This window comes from Lynx canadensis, chromosome A3 (genome assembly GCF_007474595.2).
Source record: "Lynx canadensis isolate LIC74 chromosome A3, mLynCan4.pri.v2, whole genome shotgun sequence".
In the NCBI taxonomy this organism is placed as follows: Eukaryota; Metazoa; Chordata; class Mammalia; order Carnivora; family Felidae; genus Lynx; species Lynx canadensis.
This window is the reverse complement of record NC_044305.1, coordinates 105,125,887-105,143,801: the sequence shown is the minus strand read 5'-3', so window position 1 is coordinate 105,143,801 and position 17,915 is coordinate 105,125,887. Positions and strand designations below refer to the sequence as shown.

The 17,915-nt window shown below is 39.4% G+C and overlaps 1 protein-coding gene across 3 annotated transcripts in view; it reads right to left on the bottom strand.

Moving 5' to 3' along the window:
* Positions 1–745: 745 nt before the first annotated feature.
* The window catches only part of KCNG3 (potassium voltage-gated channel modifier subfamily G member 3), a 56,311-nt gene continuing 39,141 nt past the window's right edge, over positions 746–17,915 (bottom strand). For 2 of the 3 annotated variants that reach the window (XM_030311209.1, XM_030311210.1), the window contains exon 2: positions 11,459–15,355. In XM_030311209.1, coding sequence (XP_030167069.1) covers positions 14,710–15,355 — 646 coding nt within the window. In that variant the 3' untranslated portion in view covers positions 11,459–14,709. Of the gene's footprint in view, positions 1,601–11,458; positions 15,356–17,915 lie in introns of those variants that run through there. The other variant, XM_030311211.1, reaches the window with a different exon arrangement.

Genomic DNA, 17,915 nt, shown 5'->3' with positions numbered 1-17,915 from the left:
CAAGGCCTGCTGAGACAATCAGGACAAGCAGAGCCTCTGCTCTCAGGAAATGCCTGCCTGAGCCATGGCTGGCCTCTGCTGAGGACTCTGCCATGCTGTTGGCTGCTCAGAGCAAGGGGCTTCTGGCAGTGGGGCTGACGTACCATCAAACCAAGGGGCTGCTGGAGTACAAGAGTGTCTAATCTAAACTCCCTTTCTCCAGGCAGTCAGGGGAGTGGGGGGTGGGTGTGTGGGCAGGGATCATGCAGAAGAGAGAGACATGAGGGATAAAGGCGGGGGGGGGAGGGTCGTGCAGCCTTTTCACTAAGAAAACTGAAAGGGTCTGGCAGGCACTTGTGTCACTGAGAAGATACTACAAACAAGCGTAGCGTCTAGAAGGTACAAACTCCAAAATTTCTGATTCAGCTCCACACATACTATGTGCCTATGGGCACCTGTCATCACAGCCTGGGAACTTACCTCACATAGATGATTCGTGTTCTCAGCACAGAGAAGAGGAGTTGTTAAAAGGGAGAAAAAGAAAATGTGAAAGCAGGTCAGAGAAAGATCAAAGGATTGATTCAAAGCCACGTGACCGTCAGAGACACTGTCACAGCCAGGAGACATCTTTTGTGCTTCAACCACCATTCGTTTATTGCAAAGTGAAGTTTTGGTTCGGAACAAAAGGGAGACAGTCCACCAAGAATGAATTACACTAGTTACTGAAGTCAACTCGACAGACAGTGACATGTACTTAGCAGCGGTGGGTGGTTCTCAAAGTCAAAATTTATTAACTATTTCAATGTTCAGGCTGTACAGATTATTTTCAGATGTACATACAACATAATGATATTGTAACAAAGCTAATTTTCTTTTTTATAAAATATTTCCTTAAGGATTAAAGATGCTAAAAAGCTTCAACCATTAATTAATTAAATATTTGATGCACATTTCAGGTACTCTAAAAGATCTAACATAAATACATAAGTTGCACAGCCGAGTAAGAAAAGCTATGACCCATATGGTTGCACATTTTACTAATCCCATATTAAAGTAGAAAACAACAAAATTGTGCCACATAAATTGAGCTGATTTTAGCAATCGTTTTATTAGATAGAAACTATGTCCATTTAAACCATCATTCCTAAAAGAGCTACCAAATAATAAAATGATTACCTGAAATCCAAAACTATATATAATACAGTCTTTACTATCCAAATTACCTTCCCTCTTGTTTGATACAGTACATCTGATTCCTCCATGATTTATGCAATGGCCAATAATAATGACAATTAGCACTAGTTATGAATACACAGTGGAAGTAATAGAACTGGCCATACAAACATTTGAATCACTATTCCCATTGAGAATAAGGTCAATAAGAAATAATGGTTAAAACCAATACATATTTAATCTATTCAACCACTTGCTATCTTTAGCAGTGAATGCTACCCCCCCCCCACACACACACACATTAATTTTTCCCATAAAAATCTTGACATGTCAAAATGCTTTTTAATCTAGGTTTAGATTGCTAACAATGAAAAGATGTTCATCTTCTTTCTTACCTCCAAGGACTTTATCAGGCCTGCAGTCACCAGGTGCACAGAAAGATGAGTAACTGGAAAGACAATTCGACCACAGCTGTTTGCAAAACAGAAGTGCTCTATTTTAAGGCAAGTATCTTTATCACACACATACACAGCAATTTATCCACTGGTGAACTTTATCATAGGACAGTACAAAATTCAACAAAAAACTGAGGTATAACTTTACTCAATTAACATAAATACAAATGTCAGAAAGTGTAAAGACATTCTCAATGTACTTAACATATTTTACCCATAACGAAATACGGAACTCTTTTCAAAGTTCTTGTATGTCCAGAAATACCCAAGATTCTGAATTCTAGAAAAAATACTAGAAATTAAATACTCTAAAATCTTTGCAATAAGGCTCTCCACATAAGGCTACCTTTGATATAAGGCTACTTCAACTTGGTTTCTGAAAATAGCAAAAATGTGCACCAAAATTTAAGCTATTCTGAACTAAAGAGAGGACTTGGTCTCATGTGGGATGGTGAGATGATGAGCTTATTGAGCAAAATTAAACTTAAGCAAAAAGCAAATTTTAAAATACATCCAAGAAAAACTTTTCCTATCATTTTTTAACATAAGACTGAACTACTGCGATATAAAAATGGTTGAATGTATAAGGTACTATTTAGTGCAAAACAGACATATATATACCTTTACTTAAGTAATTTAAATAGAATAGCATTTATAACTCGGTATGTATAATATATTTAAAAAAATCTACATTCTGTGACCTTTACAAAAGTAGATATATTCTTTACTTTCAAGTTAGAAATGGCGTAACAGTTTTACCTTTGGATATTTCCAGTCAATGGCTGTATACAGTGAAAGATAATATAAATCTAAGTCATAAGCCATTCAGTACACTAACATGTAAGCCATTAGTTTGGGGCCCAAAAGTGAAAAGTGAGGGATACTACGTAAAGTGGAAAAAAATGTACCCTAGATTTCTGCTTGTTCAAAAACGTACAGTCTCCATGTATTTTTAGTTATTGAATAGTCTGATGCAATGACATTCAGTGAAGAAATCTGATTACTAACAGTACTCACGTTAAAAATGTTTTCCGTGAAATGAAAGTAGATAGTATTCATTGTGTCTAAATACAAAGGTAAACTAATGACAGCGTAAATTATTTTAAGTTTGATCATTACTGCACCTGTTTCCTTTGCCAAACTCCCAGTGATATTAAGAGAAAAAAAAATTCTAATTATTTTCACCTATTAATTTAATCAGGTACTCTAGAAAAACACTGTTCTAAGGGGGAAGTTCAACAGGAAATGCTTCTTAAATTGCCAAATTAGATCAAAATAAGGGAAACAACGAGGGACTCAAAAAATTAGACTATGTAAATGAATAGATAATAGTAACAAAAAAGCTGAATAATATCCCAGATTTGGAGGGGGCTCCTGGCTGGCTCAGCCAGAAGAGCATGTGACTCTTGATCTTGGGGTCATGGGTTCAAGCCCCATGACGGGCATACAGAATTACGTAAATAAATTTTTAAAGCTTTTTTGGCATATGAACAAAAAGAGTTTAAGACTGTGGACAGATGAACGGAAGTTTCCATTAGGACAGACATACACAGAGTAACCGGAGGATCCACAACCTAAATCCCACTTCCACAGTGGTATCAGGCACCAGCTGGTTGTGGGGGTCTCCAGCTGATTCCTAGAGGGACAGGCACAAAGCACCCTCAAGTTCTCATTGGCACCAAACTCAGATTTCTCCTTTGTAAAAATGTCCTGACATTGGTTAATAGTAGGGGGCAAAGGAAAGCAGCTCCAAGTGTAAAGGTTAAGTGTTCCTTCATTTGAAGGCATCTAGAAATCTGCTTATTTAGTAATTAACCACACATGCCACTGACTTCAAACACTCAGGACTTCTAGAGACAGCCACAAATCAGCCACAGCTTCTGCCCACAGAATGACTTACTCTTGTAACTGTGGCTAATCGCAACAACAACTTCAACTCTGGGTAAGATCAGTTTTCTACTCTGACTACACCAGACAAGGCCAATCACTAAGTACTTGCTACTACTACCTGTTTGTCACGTCCAATCGGCAAAATGCCCTAAACATGGTGGCCTGGGTTGGCGTTCTGCGCAATCTCCCAGCAGAACAATTATGGCACTTTCAACATCTCCTCCTCAAGAGAAACTGCCCTGCCCACAGCAATATCCCCGCCTCAGAAAGATTGCTCTCCCAGAGCCTGGAGGCCTGGCTTAGAAAACCACTCCCATTCCTTAGTGATGGTAATGCTACTCTGGAATTTGAACCGAGAAAGAAGAAGAATCAACCAGTGTGTACCAGGTGAAGACAACACCGGAAGGGGTGCATTGCTGAGGGATGCCATCTCCGAGCGGCAGAAGAGAAATCAAAACCGCCAGACTCAGGCAGCTGCTGCTCGGTCTTTTACAACAAACACCCATTACTTCCGGTGCCCACAGGTTCCCTGTGAACCGTGAACCCATAAATACCGTGAGACTAATGTATTTTTGAGTTACTGCTAGTTACACTTTTTTTCTCTCAATTTTTTTTTTAATGTTTATTACTGAGAGAGAGAGACAGAGTGTGAGCAGGGGAGGGGCAGAGAGAGAGACACACACAGAATCTCAAGCAGGCTCCAGGCTCTGAGCTGTCAGCACAGAGCCTGATGTGGGGCTCGAACTCACGAACAGTAAGATCATGACCTGAGCCGAAGCCGGACGCTTAACCAACTGAGCCACCCAGGTGCCCCAGCAAATTTTGTTTTTTAGGATGACCAACTAGGGTCAGAGATTTACTTTCAGAATAGTTAATAAAAGTAGTAAGTAAAAACAAAAGAATGGTTAAGACATTAGTACATTTTATGAAAAAGCAGCCATAATTCTCATTACCCTGTAAATATAAGGAACGATAGTCATTATTAAAGTATTCAGTGACTAGCAATTGGGAATTCTACTATTCCTAAGAATGGTTGTTATGAATAGTACCGAATACATTTGTAGCAAAGAACACCTCTCTTTGAAACTTTTTTTCCTAAACATTTTTAGTAAATAACACTACAAAAGTAGGGTGTCCAAAATCCTGGATCGTAACTCCATCGGGTCTGACGTCCACATTTGTACTGAAGATTATTAACATTCACCCAGCATACTCGTGAGATTTATTAAAACTGTAGTCAGTAACCAAAGGCCTTTGGGGCATATGTACAAAAGTAGACAGCTGTTAAGTATTCAGTCAAATACCACATTAGCAATATGACTCGTAAAAAAAAAAAAAAAAATGCCAGTGGAGCTCTACCCATTAAAAGTTAGTCAGACTGCAAAACGCGACCTTGTAAGTGATCTTCCAAACCATTTGGGGAAGCGTTGTTTACGGATAATATTGAGCTTTCCTTCAATTATTTTACTGACATAATTTCCTAGAGGAATTTCACAATGATTATATTCACGGTGAGGGATTACGTTTAAAAAAATCTGGGCTTAGTATTTGTGAAAAGGACCCTCAGGTTAAACCAATAACAAAATGAATCTTTTGCACAGAACGGAATGGGTTTTTCAAAGGGTACCTGCCAGGGTGAGGCCAGCTGACAGTCACCTCTGTGGGCCCCGAAGGGCCCAGCACAGCAGTGATACTTGTTAGGCAAACCCTCCTACTATGTGCACACAAAGGATTTAAATAAATAAATAAATAACTTTCCTACAGCAATGCCACAGGTTAATTAACTATCAAGTCTTGTTTTGGAGATGACTCCTCCCCGTCCCAGTAATTCAGTGATTCTTGCACTTCCTGTAAGTACTATGAAAGGATGTGGACTTAACACACGCTAGGAAATCCAGTCCCCGGGAGTGCAGAGAGGCTCCCTGCTTCTTGAGCTTTTCTACCAAGGTACCCCCAAGACAGGCGGAAGAGAACTGCACGCAACAGCAAGGGCTGTTCATGGGGATGGAGCCCGCCTCTCTCCACCCCCTGGCATCCTGCCACCATTCCTGGACTATCTGAGTATGAGAAGCACAAGGTCAGGTAATAAAAAGGCATTAAAAAAACCCAACCAACAGAAACACATTATCTTTCTTGTGTCTGTGCGTCTCTGTATCTTTAGGCAAGTGAACACAAACTCAAATTAACTTGAGGTAATGAAGAGAATCGGTTTAATAGTCTTAGAAACCATTAAATGTACATCAATTGATGAACCGTAAAAAGCATCAACAAGCAATTCTATGGCTTCAACCCGATTAGTTATCTTGTAGAGAGTTGGAAACCCACTTCAACAAAACCTATTTCCTGACACTGACAGTACAACTCAACTCACAATAAAATCTACCCATCTCTTCATTAAAACACATTTCTACAATCCAAAAACCTTTCATGATAAAGCACTGAACAAACTAGAAATACAGGAAAGGTTTCTCAACCCGTTCAAGAGCATCTATGAAAAACCCGTAGCGAACATCATACCTAATGGTGAAAGACTGGAAGTTTTCTCCCTAAGATCAGGAATATCCACCCTCACCACATCTATTTGAGACTTCTAGCGAAGTTCTAGCTGGGGTAATTCAGTAAGACAAAGAGATAAAAGGAAGGAAGAAGTAAAATTATCTCTCTTTGCAGATGATATGTAAAAACCTGTGAAGAATCCTCAAAAAACTATTAGAACTATTAAAGCTCAGCAAGGTTCCAGGACACAAGATCAAGATAGAAAAATCAGTTGTGTTTCTATACACTACCAATGAATAATCTGAAAATGAAATTAAGAAAGCAACTGCATTAACAATAGCATCAAAAAGAATAAATACTAAGAATAAATTAAACCAAAGAAGTGCAAGGCTTCTGTACTGTAAACTATAGAACACTGAAGGAAATTAAACAAGACTTAAGTAAATGGAAAGACATACTGTGTTCATGGATTGGGAAGACTCAATATTGTTAAGAGGGCAGTACTACCCTGATTGATCTACATTCTCAATCAGAATTCAATGAAATTCTCTATCAAATTTCCAACTGCCTTTTTTTGCAGAAGTGGACAAGCTGATACTAAATTCATATGGAAATGCAAGAGATCCGTAACAATCCTGTAAAAGAAGAACTCACACTTCCTGATTTCCAAACTTACTCCAAAGTCTTCTCTGTGGTTCTGGAATAACAAACATATAGATCAATGGAAGAGAACTGAGTGTTCAGGAGAAATAAACACATACATCTATGGCAATCTGGTTTTGACAATTATGCCAATACCACTCGATGGTGGAAAAAAGAGTGTCTTCAATGGTAGAGGAACAACAAACAGGATACCACCTCGAAAAAATGAAGTTGGACCCCTACCTCATACCATATACAAAAATTAACTCAAAATGGATCAGATCCCTGAAAGTAAGACCTAGAACTATAAAATTTTTAGAAGGAAACATAGGAGTAAATCTTCATGACCTTGAGTTTCTTAGATACAACACCAAAAGCAGAAGAGACAAAAAACTGAGCCAGTTAGTTAACCAACTCTTGGTTTCAGCTTGGGTCATGATCTCACGGTTTGTGAGTTTGAGTCTCATGTCAGGCTTTGTGTTGCTGGTGTGGAGCCTGCTTAGGATTCTCTCTCTCTCTCTCTCTCTCTCTCTCTCTCTCTCTCTCTCTCCCTGCCTCTCCCACTGTCTTTCTCTCTCAAAATAAATAAATAAACTTAAAAAAATTTGCATGCCACGACATATCAGATAAAGGGTTAGTATCCAAAATCTATAAAGAACTTATTAAACTCAACACCCCAAAAACAAATAATCCAGTGAAGAAATGGGCAAAAGACATGAATAGACACTTCTCCAAAGAAGACATCCAGATGGCTAACAGACACATGAAAAAATGCTCAACATCACTCATCATCAGGGAAATACAAATCAAAACCACGATGAGATACCACCTTACACCTGTCAGAATGGCTAACATTAACAAATCAGGCAACAGCAGATGTTGCCGAGGATGCAGAGAAAGAGGATCTCTTTTGCATTGTTGGTGACAACGCAAGCTGGTGCAGCCACCCTGGAAAACAGTATGGAGGTTCCTCAAAAAACTGAAAATAGAACTACCCTACGACCCAGCAATTGCACTACTAGGCATTTATCCAAGGGATACAGGTGTGCTGTTTCGAAGGGACACATGCACCCCCATGTTTCAAAGGTACACATGCACCCCCATGTTTATAGCAGCACTGTCAACAATAGCCAAAGTATGGAAAGAGCCCAAATGTCCATCGATGGATGAATGGATAAAGAAGATGTGTTATATATACTCAATGGAGTATTACTCGGCAATCAAAAAGAATGAAATCTTGCCATTTGCAACTACGTGGATGGAACTGGAAGGTATTATACTAAGTGAAATTAGTCAGTCAGAGAAAGACAAAAATCATATGACTTCACTCCTATGAGGACTTTAAGAGACAAAACAGATGAACATAAGGGAAGGGAAACAAAAATAATATACAAACAGGGAGGGGGACAACACAGAAGAGACTCATAAATATAGAGAACAAACTGAGGGTTGCTGGTGGGGTTGTGGGAGGGGGGATGGGCTAAATGGGTAAGGGGCATTAAGGAATCTACTCCTGAAATCATTGTTTCACTATATGCTAACTAATTTGGATGTAAATTTAAAAAAACTAAAAAGAAAATTTAAAATAAAGAAAATTAAAAAAAATTTGCATGCTACAAATGATACCCTTAAGCAAGTGAAAAGACAACCCTCAAACTGAGAGAAAAGATTTGTAAATCATGTATCTGTTAAGGATCTGGTATCTAGAATATGTAAAGAAGTCTTATCATTCAACAATAAAAAGACAACCCATTTTTTAAATGGGAAAATTATTTGAATAGACATTTCTCCCAAAGGTACATAAACCATTATAAGTACATGAAAATATGCTCAAAATCATTAGTCATTAGGGAAATGCAAATCAAAATCACAATGAGGGGTGCCTGGCTGGCTTAGTCAGAATCTGAAGCAGGCTCCAGGCTCACAAACCATGAGATCATGACCTGAGCCGAAGTCAGGCGCTTAACCGACTGAGCCATCCTGGTGCCCCAATTTAATCTGATTCTGATTCCTATACAGGTATGCCCATCTCATAAGACCTCATTATTATATACATGAAAAGTCAAACCTAAAAAACATATGCTAGGGGATAATAACACAAACGAAGTTTGACTCACAGGAAGGATTCCCTAATTGAGTTCCTGTACACATCCATTATTGTGTATATGAAATATGATGAAGTTTACCAACCTTTTTTTCCATACAAATGTTTGAAAACCTATTTATTACAAAAAGTGGGATGCACCTAATTATTTCTTGCATGCTACAGTCCTCCTACCTCTGCCTTGCACTGCAGCATATAAAGATGCATAAATTTGGGGCGCCTGGGTGGCGCAGTCGGTTAAGCGTCCGACTTCAGCCAGGTCACGATCTCGCGGTCCGTGAGTTCGAGCCCCGCGTCAGGCTCTGGGCTGATGGCTCAGAGCCTGGAGCCTGCTTCCGATTCTGTGTCTCCCTCTCTCTCTGCCCCTCGCCCGTTCATGCTCTGTCTCTCTCTGTCCCAAAAATAAATAAACGTTGAAAAAAAAAAATTTAAAAAAAAAAATAAAAAAAATAAAGATGCATAAATTTTAAAAATGTATATAAGGGGCACCTGGGTGGCTCAGTCTGTTGAGTGTCTGACTCTTGATTTTGGCTCAGGTCATGATCCCAGGGTTGTGGGATGGAGCCCCACATCAGGCTCCGTGCTAAGCATGGAGCCCACTTGGGATTCTCTCTCTCTCCCTCTGCCCCTCTCCCCCGGTCATGCTCTCTCTCTAAAATAAATAAAATGGGGAAAAAAAACTGTAGTCAAAAATTTAAAAATTACTTAAGAAAAAGACAAACATATGTTGCTCAACTTCCACCTGATCTTTTTAAATTGAGTTAATTGGGAAAGTTAATAAAATGTGATTTCCCTTAAATCATTATAAGACAAATCTTATCAAGAAAGGGACCATGACCCATTATTCTAATTTTACAACTATGATTTCTACTATTTATAATAGTAAATAGTGGTTTATAATAGTAAACTTCCAAATGATAAGAAAAATGGAATAAAAATACAGATAAGAAGCTAGGCAGTTTATCTCAAAGCAAAAAATCTAAACTTTCCAATTCTGTCCTATGAACAAAACCTTTCACTTGAAACTTACAAACCTTACGTCAATTTCATGATTTTGCATTTTTACCTCCAAGTGTTTCATATAAAAGATTCACTATGGCTAAAACAATAAAACAAAATAAATGCACGTTTAGCTATGGCCACACACACACCCCGCTTGTATCAGGGGTTTGTTCAGGATTTGTAACTCGAATACTGTTCTCCACTAAAAACGTGGAATTCTCCTGCCTTCTGTATGGCAGAGAAGGAAAACACAGAAACCCACCAGAGCTGTCAGATCAAGCTTGTAGCACACAGGTAAAAAATATGTAAATTGAACCATTCATTGTATATTAATACAACAAAAACACCTGTCATTACTTATGTGTTCTTTCTTTAAAAACAAATCACCTTGGGGCGCCCGGGTGGCTCAGTCGGTCAGGCATCCCACTTCGACTCAGGTCACGATGTCTTGGTTCCTGAGTTCAAGCCCCACACCAGGTTCTCTGCGATCAGTGCGAAGTTCGCTTCAGATCTTCGGTCCCCCTCTCTCTGCCCGCCCCTGCTCGCAGGCGCTCTCTTTCTCACTCTGCCCCTCTCAAAATAAATAAACTTTAAAAAAAAAATGAAATAATTAAAGTCTAAGGGGAGGGGAAACTACCTAATACAAAATTGTGTGAAATTTTAGTTTCAGTGTTAACACAATGTTGCATAAATAAAGTAAGATCACTTCTTCAGATATAAATGACATCGCATTACTTAGTTCTGGTAGGTGAAATCCAAATATTTATTCCCTCAGGCTTTCATTCACTAAATGTCATTTATGTTTTCACTATGCTTGGTATAGTGTTAAATCAAAGGATTCTCACCAAAGCTACTTTAATTAATTTGCTTAAATTATAGCATAAATGCAGATTATCAAGTTCAATTCACTAAAACAATAAACTGACAATTAAATTGACACTAATGGCCCAAACTTTAAGTACTTACTGGAGGGCGCCTGGGTGGCTCAGTCTGTGAGGGGCTCTGCCCCTCTGGCATGAGCACTGCATGCCAGTGCTCGCTCTCTCGCTCTCTCTCAAAATAAATAAATAAACTTAAAAACTCTACTGAAAGTCTGAGTTCCCTATACACTTGTCCCAAGCCATCCTTCCTGGCATGTAGGGTGTCTACATTTGCTCTTTATTTGACCTATAAGAAGGGGCTCCAAGGCCCCAAAGAAAATATTTAAAAAGAAATCCTTCATGCTTTCTGATGTTATAAAATAGAAGTATGTCCAAAGACTACTGAACTAAAAATCTGAAAATCAGGTTTCGGGGGCCTGACCTGATACTAGGGTGACCAACTCTCCCAGGTGACCATGTCTCCTGAGATGAAAGGATCTCCCCGGATGGGGGGACCTTCAGTGGTAAAACGAAGAAAGTCCCAGGTAAATCAGGATGACAGCTAACTCATAAGCCACTGGGAACACAGTTCCTTGGCCGCTGACATTTGGACAAGATAAAGGGCAAAGGAAGGGGACATGGTAGACCAGAAGGTCTCTAGGGCTCTTTAGTTCTTTTTGTTTTTTAATGTTTATTTATTTTTGAGAGAGAGACAGAGCATGAGCGGGGGAGGGGCAGAGAGAGACGGAGACTCAGAATCCGAAGCAGGCTCCAGGCTCCAAGCTGTCAGCACAGAGCCTGATGTGGGGCTCAAACCCACGAACCATGAGATCATGACCTGAGCTGAAGTCGGATGCTTAACTGACCCCTAGGGCCCTTTAGTTCTAATTTACTGTCACGCTATGAAATATTTACACCGTATTTGTTTGGACTGTATGTTGCATACTATAAGTGAATGTACATTTATGTAGGATCAGAGAGCTCTGGAAATGTTTTGTGAAGCTATGTATGAAGTTTGGGGTTACAGAAGCTTAATAGTGAAGCACAGCTAGGAGGTTTCAGTTTTTTATTTTTCATTTCTATAACAAAGAGGAAAAATAAGCTGCTTTTAGAAAATATCAAGCCAACAAAGGAAATCCTTCCAACACCAATATCCAATGTAACCCCATCTTCCCCACCTCCCAGGTCACAGGAGACCTAAGGAAGACATCTGGACCCAAACTTAAAAACAGAATACTACTTTGACTTACTGACAGCCACTGTGAAAGGACGTATTTCTACATTTTTTAAGAAAGGAAGAACTTACAAATGTGTGGTGACAAGTAACTGCGAAAACCAAGAGCCAAGCAAATGCAAATGCCAGTTTCAACCAGCAACCCACAGTACAAAAGACCCATAAAAGAAAAAGATAAATAAGGCCTTGGATTGTTAAGAGTATGTTCGCTTTTAAAGGCATTCTGTAATTGGTATCTTTAATCTGGAAAAAAACCCACCATCTTAGAGGATACAAAACAAGATATACCTAAGATTAAGTTACAATCTCACATGTGGTAAAACCAGAACCAACATTCGGGTTTCCTCTTTCCTCACTGAGCATTCTAATAATTTAGAATAACATCTGACTTACTGGTATTTATTAACACAGATCCTAATGAAAGTATCTGTGCTGTGACGATGGAGTTATGAGAAACGTCCAAGTGCACAACTAAAAAATCGTCCTACTGAATGGCTTTTTAAAAAGCAGTAACATTCAGGGAAAAGTTTCAAGAAAAACGCCTCTGTTCCTCAAAAATTACAATGTCCATGATATAGTCTCTTAACTCATGAAGTATTCTATAATTTCTTATCACCTTTCTTAGTAAATGGGTAGCTGGATTAGTCATTAGACGTCCTTGGTCTGCCACCACCAACAGGAGATTTCTTGTTCCTTAAGGGCAGCCTCAAAGTCTGTGTGTGTGTTCACACATGCGGCTCTACATGTGCACTTGTGGGTGTGGGCTTCTCCTTGCCTCTTCACACAGAAATCTCTCCCCCCAAATCAGTCAACGATAGCATGTGCCCAAATCTGTCACAGACGCTGTGGGGCTATGAAGGTGTGTGCCGGAAAGAGGGCCCCAGCCCTCAAGATAATTATAATTTATTTGGGGACATAAGACATATTTCCATGAAGGCTTCCCAGTGCCAGCAAAATGGATGGCTGCCATATTTTTATTAGTAATATGGGGATGCTTTCATCTGCATATTATTCGCATGAACCACAAGGCCTGAATCAAAATAGGTAAAAAATAAATCCATGCCATTTATTTCAAATATATTAAAATACAATAAGTAGACAATAAATAACAGAATTTATTTTGAGTATATAATAAGCAGCATACCAGTGTGCAATGGTAAAAAAGATGGGGTGAGATTCTTTTCATGGCCAAAATGTCACATAAACTCAGAAATTAGGAAAAAGGAATGGTTTTGCTATTATTACCCCAGCAACGGCAATGGCAAAGAAGTGTGGCTTCTTGACGCTTTTCTCAAACCCTAAACATGTGTTAAGAATAAGCTGCTGGGCTAAGTAGGTTTTTAGACATCCAGGTTTGGGCCCTCATTCCTCCACAGTCATATCCTCTCTTGCCCTGGTTGTCTACTTGTGCTAGTTGACGTTTGAACTAGATGATAGCTAATAGTCTTTTAATGAACACTTCTGTTCTGTAATAAATATATCCAGGCCCCATCTCCTCTCCACCCACCCTCTCCACTCCCACTAAATTGCAGTCTATAACATTAAATTATTTGTGAATCTATGACTTTAATTTTTTGTGTTTATATATTAACTTCTTTACGGCAACTGGTTAACAAAGCAAAATCTTAATTCATATTGCTAAATTTTAGCACTAAACAGTCAACAGTTTTATATTATCTAATCCTAATAATCTACCCAGATTAATGTGGCATATTATTCAATATTGTTACAAGAAGTTTTGGTGTAGCTGCAATTCAACGTGGTGAAGCTCAGATCAAACAATTATGTATTCACTGCTTTTAGCTGGCTTAAAACTGGCTTAGCTACATAGCAACCAAGAGTAAGGAAATATTTAATTTCTCTTTTTATGATAATCCCGTGACAACATCTAAATATGACTTTGGTATAAAAAGGCTACATAAACATCCTTTCATCTGCTAAGTCTTATTAAACCCACGGAAAAAAATTAAGAGCGGAAGTAGATAAATATGGGTTGTAACATCAAACTATTTCTATTATCATTCCTATGTTGGAAATACTCTTGTTTGGACATCTGAATGTTAGGACAATTATCACCTAGTAACAGCAGTGAATGAATTCAAGTAAAATGAACTCCAATAAAATGCTAAAACAATACAAGCTCCCCTCATTCTGAAATACTCTGTTGAGTCACTTCAGTAAAAAGATAAAAGAAATCCAAAACGGAAAAAAGAAAACATGCTCAAGCTTCCGTAAAGCTGTATGATAAGGTGAATAATAGAAACAAAAACAAATCAGGGAATTGAGAAATATGCTAGGAAAGTTTTTCAAATACTATCCTTGCTCATATCTAGCTCCATTATACAGTTTAAAATTTGGCCAAATTTTTAAAGTATTTGTTAAACAGTTCCTGCATGTGACATATGTTTCCAGGATACTTCTGACATTGATATGAGAGATTATAAAACATTTAGAAATAAAAATGTTACTCTCCAACAAAAAAAAACACTGTAACTTCCAAGCTTCTTCTGAATTTCATAAGATGGGAAAACATTTGGAAAATGGTACCTTTTGGCTTTAAAACGTTCAAATACTATACTTTAAAACAAACACAAAAAGTGTAATTGTTCAAGGCAAGAAGAAGACAGGCATAAATAAAATAAGGTCCTAAAATTTATTCTAGGAGTCATTGTTTTCCCTTCACGGTCTCAATCCTACTTACTCCATTATCAGTACATTTTTTCATCCCTTCAGCTGGGAAGGGTAATTTTTACCCTGCCAACAGGACGGTAGTACCACTGCAGCACTCACCCAGCAAGAAGCACATGATGACTAGGAAGGAGAGTCAACTCTTTCTATCAAACGAAGTGTGTGCAAGAATTGATTTGCAATGCATTAATTTAGGAACTCAGCAGAGAGGCTTCTACTATATCTAGCTGATCTAAACTTGAGCTCATGGTAACACTGCACGAAGCTATGGTAGATAAAAGTGATAGGTAATGCCAAGAGAACAATCCCACTGACAACACAAACTCCTCCAAGAATTCTTCCGGGCATGGTGATAGGATACATATCTCCATAGCCAACTGTAGTCATAGAGATAATCACCCACCAGCAGGCAGCAGGGATGCTGGCGAAGTCCTTGTTGGATGTTTCCAGGTCCAACCCATGTTCAAGAAGCTGAGAAAGTGCACTAAAGATTGCCATGGCAACACAAATGAAGACAAGTAACATAACCATCTCTCGATAACATCGTTTGAGAGTCAAACCAAGTGTCTGGAGACCAATGAAGTGACGGGCAAGCTTAATCACCCAAAAAATCCTCATCATTCTAAGCACCCTCAAGGTGACTCCAGCCCTCTGGAGTTGAGAGTTCTCGCCCGTAAATACTGTCATTAACACGGAGATGTAATACGGAGTGATTGCCAGTAAATCAATGATGTTCAGGGGTCTCTTGACAAACTCACACTTGTTTTTGGAGACGATGAACCTCACGATGCACTCTGCAGTGAACCAACCTATGCAGATAGCTTCAATTATCCTGTCAAGAGAACAAAGAGAGAATTGATCATTTTATTTTTAAGCATTTTAACAGCTCTTAGATATCTTCAGATAATACTACATTGACATACTAATTCAGTTACTTTTTCCAGAAAACATAAAGAACAGACAGCATTACCAACATCATCAGACCCACCAGGACACAACAGAACAACAAATATAATTCAAATGAAAATTGAACTTGATAAAGTTTCTATTTATACACTGCATGTAGTACCACTATTATTTTTTTTTTTTGCTTGTCACCAATTCTTTAAAAAACTTGATCTCTTATTTGTTGTTTTAAAATTACCTTATATGCAGCTAGCCACAATATGAAATGTTACTTACGCTGTGAGGACAGTTGTTCCCAACTGTGACGTCACTTATGATGTGGGTCAGAATGCCTTTGTTCCTACAGATGGTGGACATATCCAAGTTTTCATCAATTCATTTCTTGGTAAATAAGAGTGAACTCAAGACCATTTCCTAAAATGTTACTCTACTTTCTTTTCCTATGAGCTTGTGTGGGAAACACTGAAGCCAAGCCAGCTTTTTGGGCTATGCAAAAGTGCCAGTGCCCTCACCAGGATGGCCACCGGGTCATGACCATCCTCATCACAAGGGTCGTGGTGGAAAAAAGGCTAAGGACTCCTGCACTGGAGCAAAACGATCACTAAATTTTCCCCAAAGATCCAGCAAGTTTGTTTGTTTGTTTTCCATAGGTGGTTTTATGCAACATGTATTCTAAAATATAAGGCCACAGTTTACCTAGAGCAGAATTTGCCAACCTTTCCACATCACTGCGCACATTGAAAATAATAATATTTACATAGCACACTGTCAGCAACGGGCAGTATTCTCGAAGTAGAAGCCACCAGCCGGGGGGGTGGGGGATGGGCTCTGGCTACCCTGGCCCTCGCCTGCACTCCTCAAGGCTGAGGAAATTAAATCTCAGCACACTGTTTTGGAAGCCTTGATCCAGAAAGGGAGGTAATTCTGAGGTAATTTTTAATCAAATTACCTTTTGAAATTCTAAGCAAAAGTTGTAATTATTACAGCATCATTTATTTTTCTCCACATAATTCTTTCCCACCACTGACTTACCCCCCGAACACCAGAAGAGAGAGAGAAGAAATTGGAGTAGGTGGGATGGGAGGGCCCAGGGGGCAACATTCTGAAAAGAATGACAAGTGCATTCCACAGATCACAAGTTGTGCATTCCACAAGATCACAATAAAATGAACCATGGTCCCTTACTGTAGGGTTGGCAGAACTGTAAAGGTTAATTTTATTTGCTTTCTTTTGAATAGGTAGTAGATTCACATGGTTTAAATTTAAAAGAGGAGAAAAGAGAGTAAGGAGGGGCGCCTGGGTAGCTCAGTTGGTTGAGTGACTGACTCTGCACTTCGGTTCAGGTCATGATCTCATGGTTCGTGGGTTCCAGGCCCATGTAAGGCTCTGCACTGACAAGCACAAAGCCTGTTTAGGATTATCTCTCCCCCTCCCAACTCGTGCGTGCTCTCTCTCTCTCTCTCTCTCTCTCTCAAAAATGAATAAACATTAAAAAAAAAAAAAACTTTTAAAAAAAAGAAAGAAAAAAGAGTATGGAAAGAAAATTTTCACTCTTGCCCCATCCCCCAGTTACTGGGCCACAATCCCTTCGGAGGCTCTAGAGGAGAATCCACTCCTTGCCTCTTCCAGCTTCTGATGGCTGTGGGCATTCCTTGGCTTGTAGCCATGTCACTCTAGTCTCTGCCTCCATGGTCCACTGCCTCCTCCTCTTCTGTCAGAGTGTCAAATCCCTCTGCTCCCTTCTCATGAGGATACATGTGACAGCATTCAGGGCCCACTGGGCTAATCCAGGATAACCCCCAACTCAAGATCCTTAATCTAATCAATCTGCGAAACCCCTGATGCCATATAGGTAACACCCACTGGCTCCAGGGATCAGGACCTGCTATCTATGGGGTAAAGAAAGGGGGGAGGATTTTTCAGCCTACCACACAAAGTAACCACACCAAGTCAGCAGAAGAAGTCACAGTTGCCCCCGCCATTTCTCTGTTGTATTATCTGCTGCTCTGCTCATGAATCCCATAACTCTGCGATTGGCAGCAGCTTCCCTGTCCCTACCAGGCCATCAGTAAAAGCTGCTGCCATGGTGGCCTCTTTGAACCTGGAGGCTTAGAAAATTGGGAGATTAAATGAAACTTGGCAGATCTAGAAAATCGGAAGCTGCATTTTTTTCAATATGTAGTTTCTTTGTTAATATTCATTTATTTTGGGGAGAGTGAAAGTGGGGGAGGGGCAGGCAGAGAGAGGGGGACAGAGGATCCAAAGCCTGCTCTGCTCTGACAGGCTGACAGCAGTGAGCCCAACGTGGGGCTTGAACTCACGAACTACGAGATCATGACCTGAGCCAAAGTCAGATGCTCAACCGACTTAGCCACCCAGGTGCCCCTCAATATATAGTTTTAACACACATAATACCACATATCACCTCTCCTTGGTAATGCTCATCGAATATTCCATAGGTTCCCCCATATTTCCAGTCCCCCTGC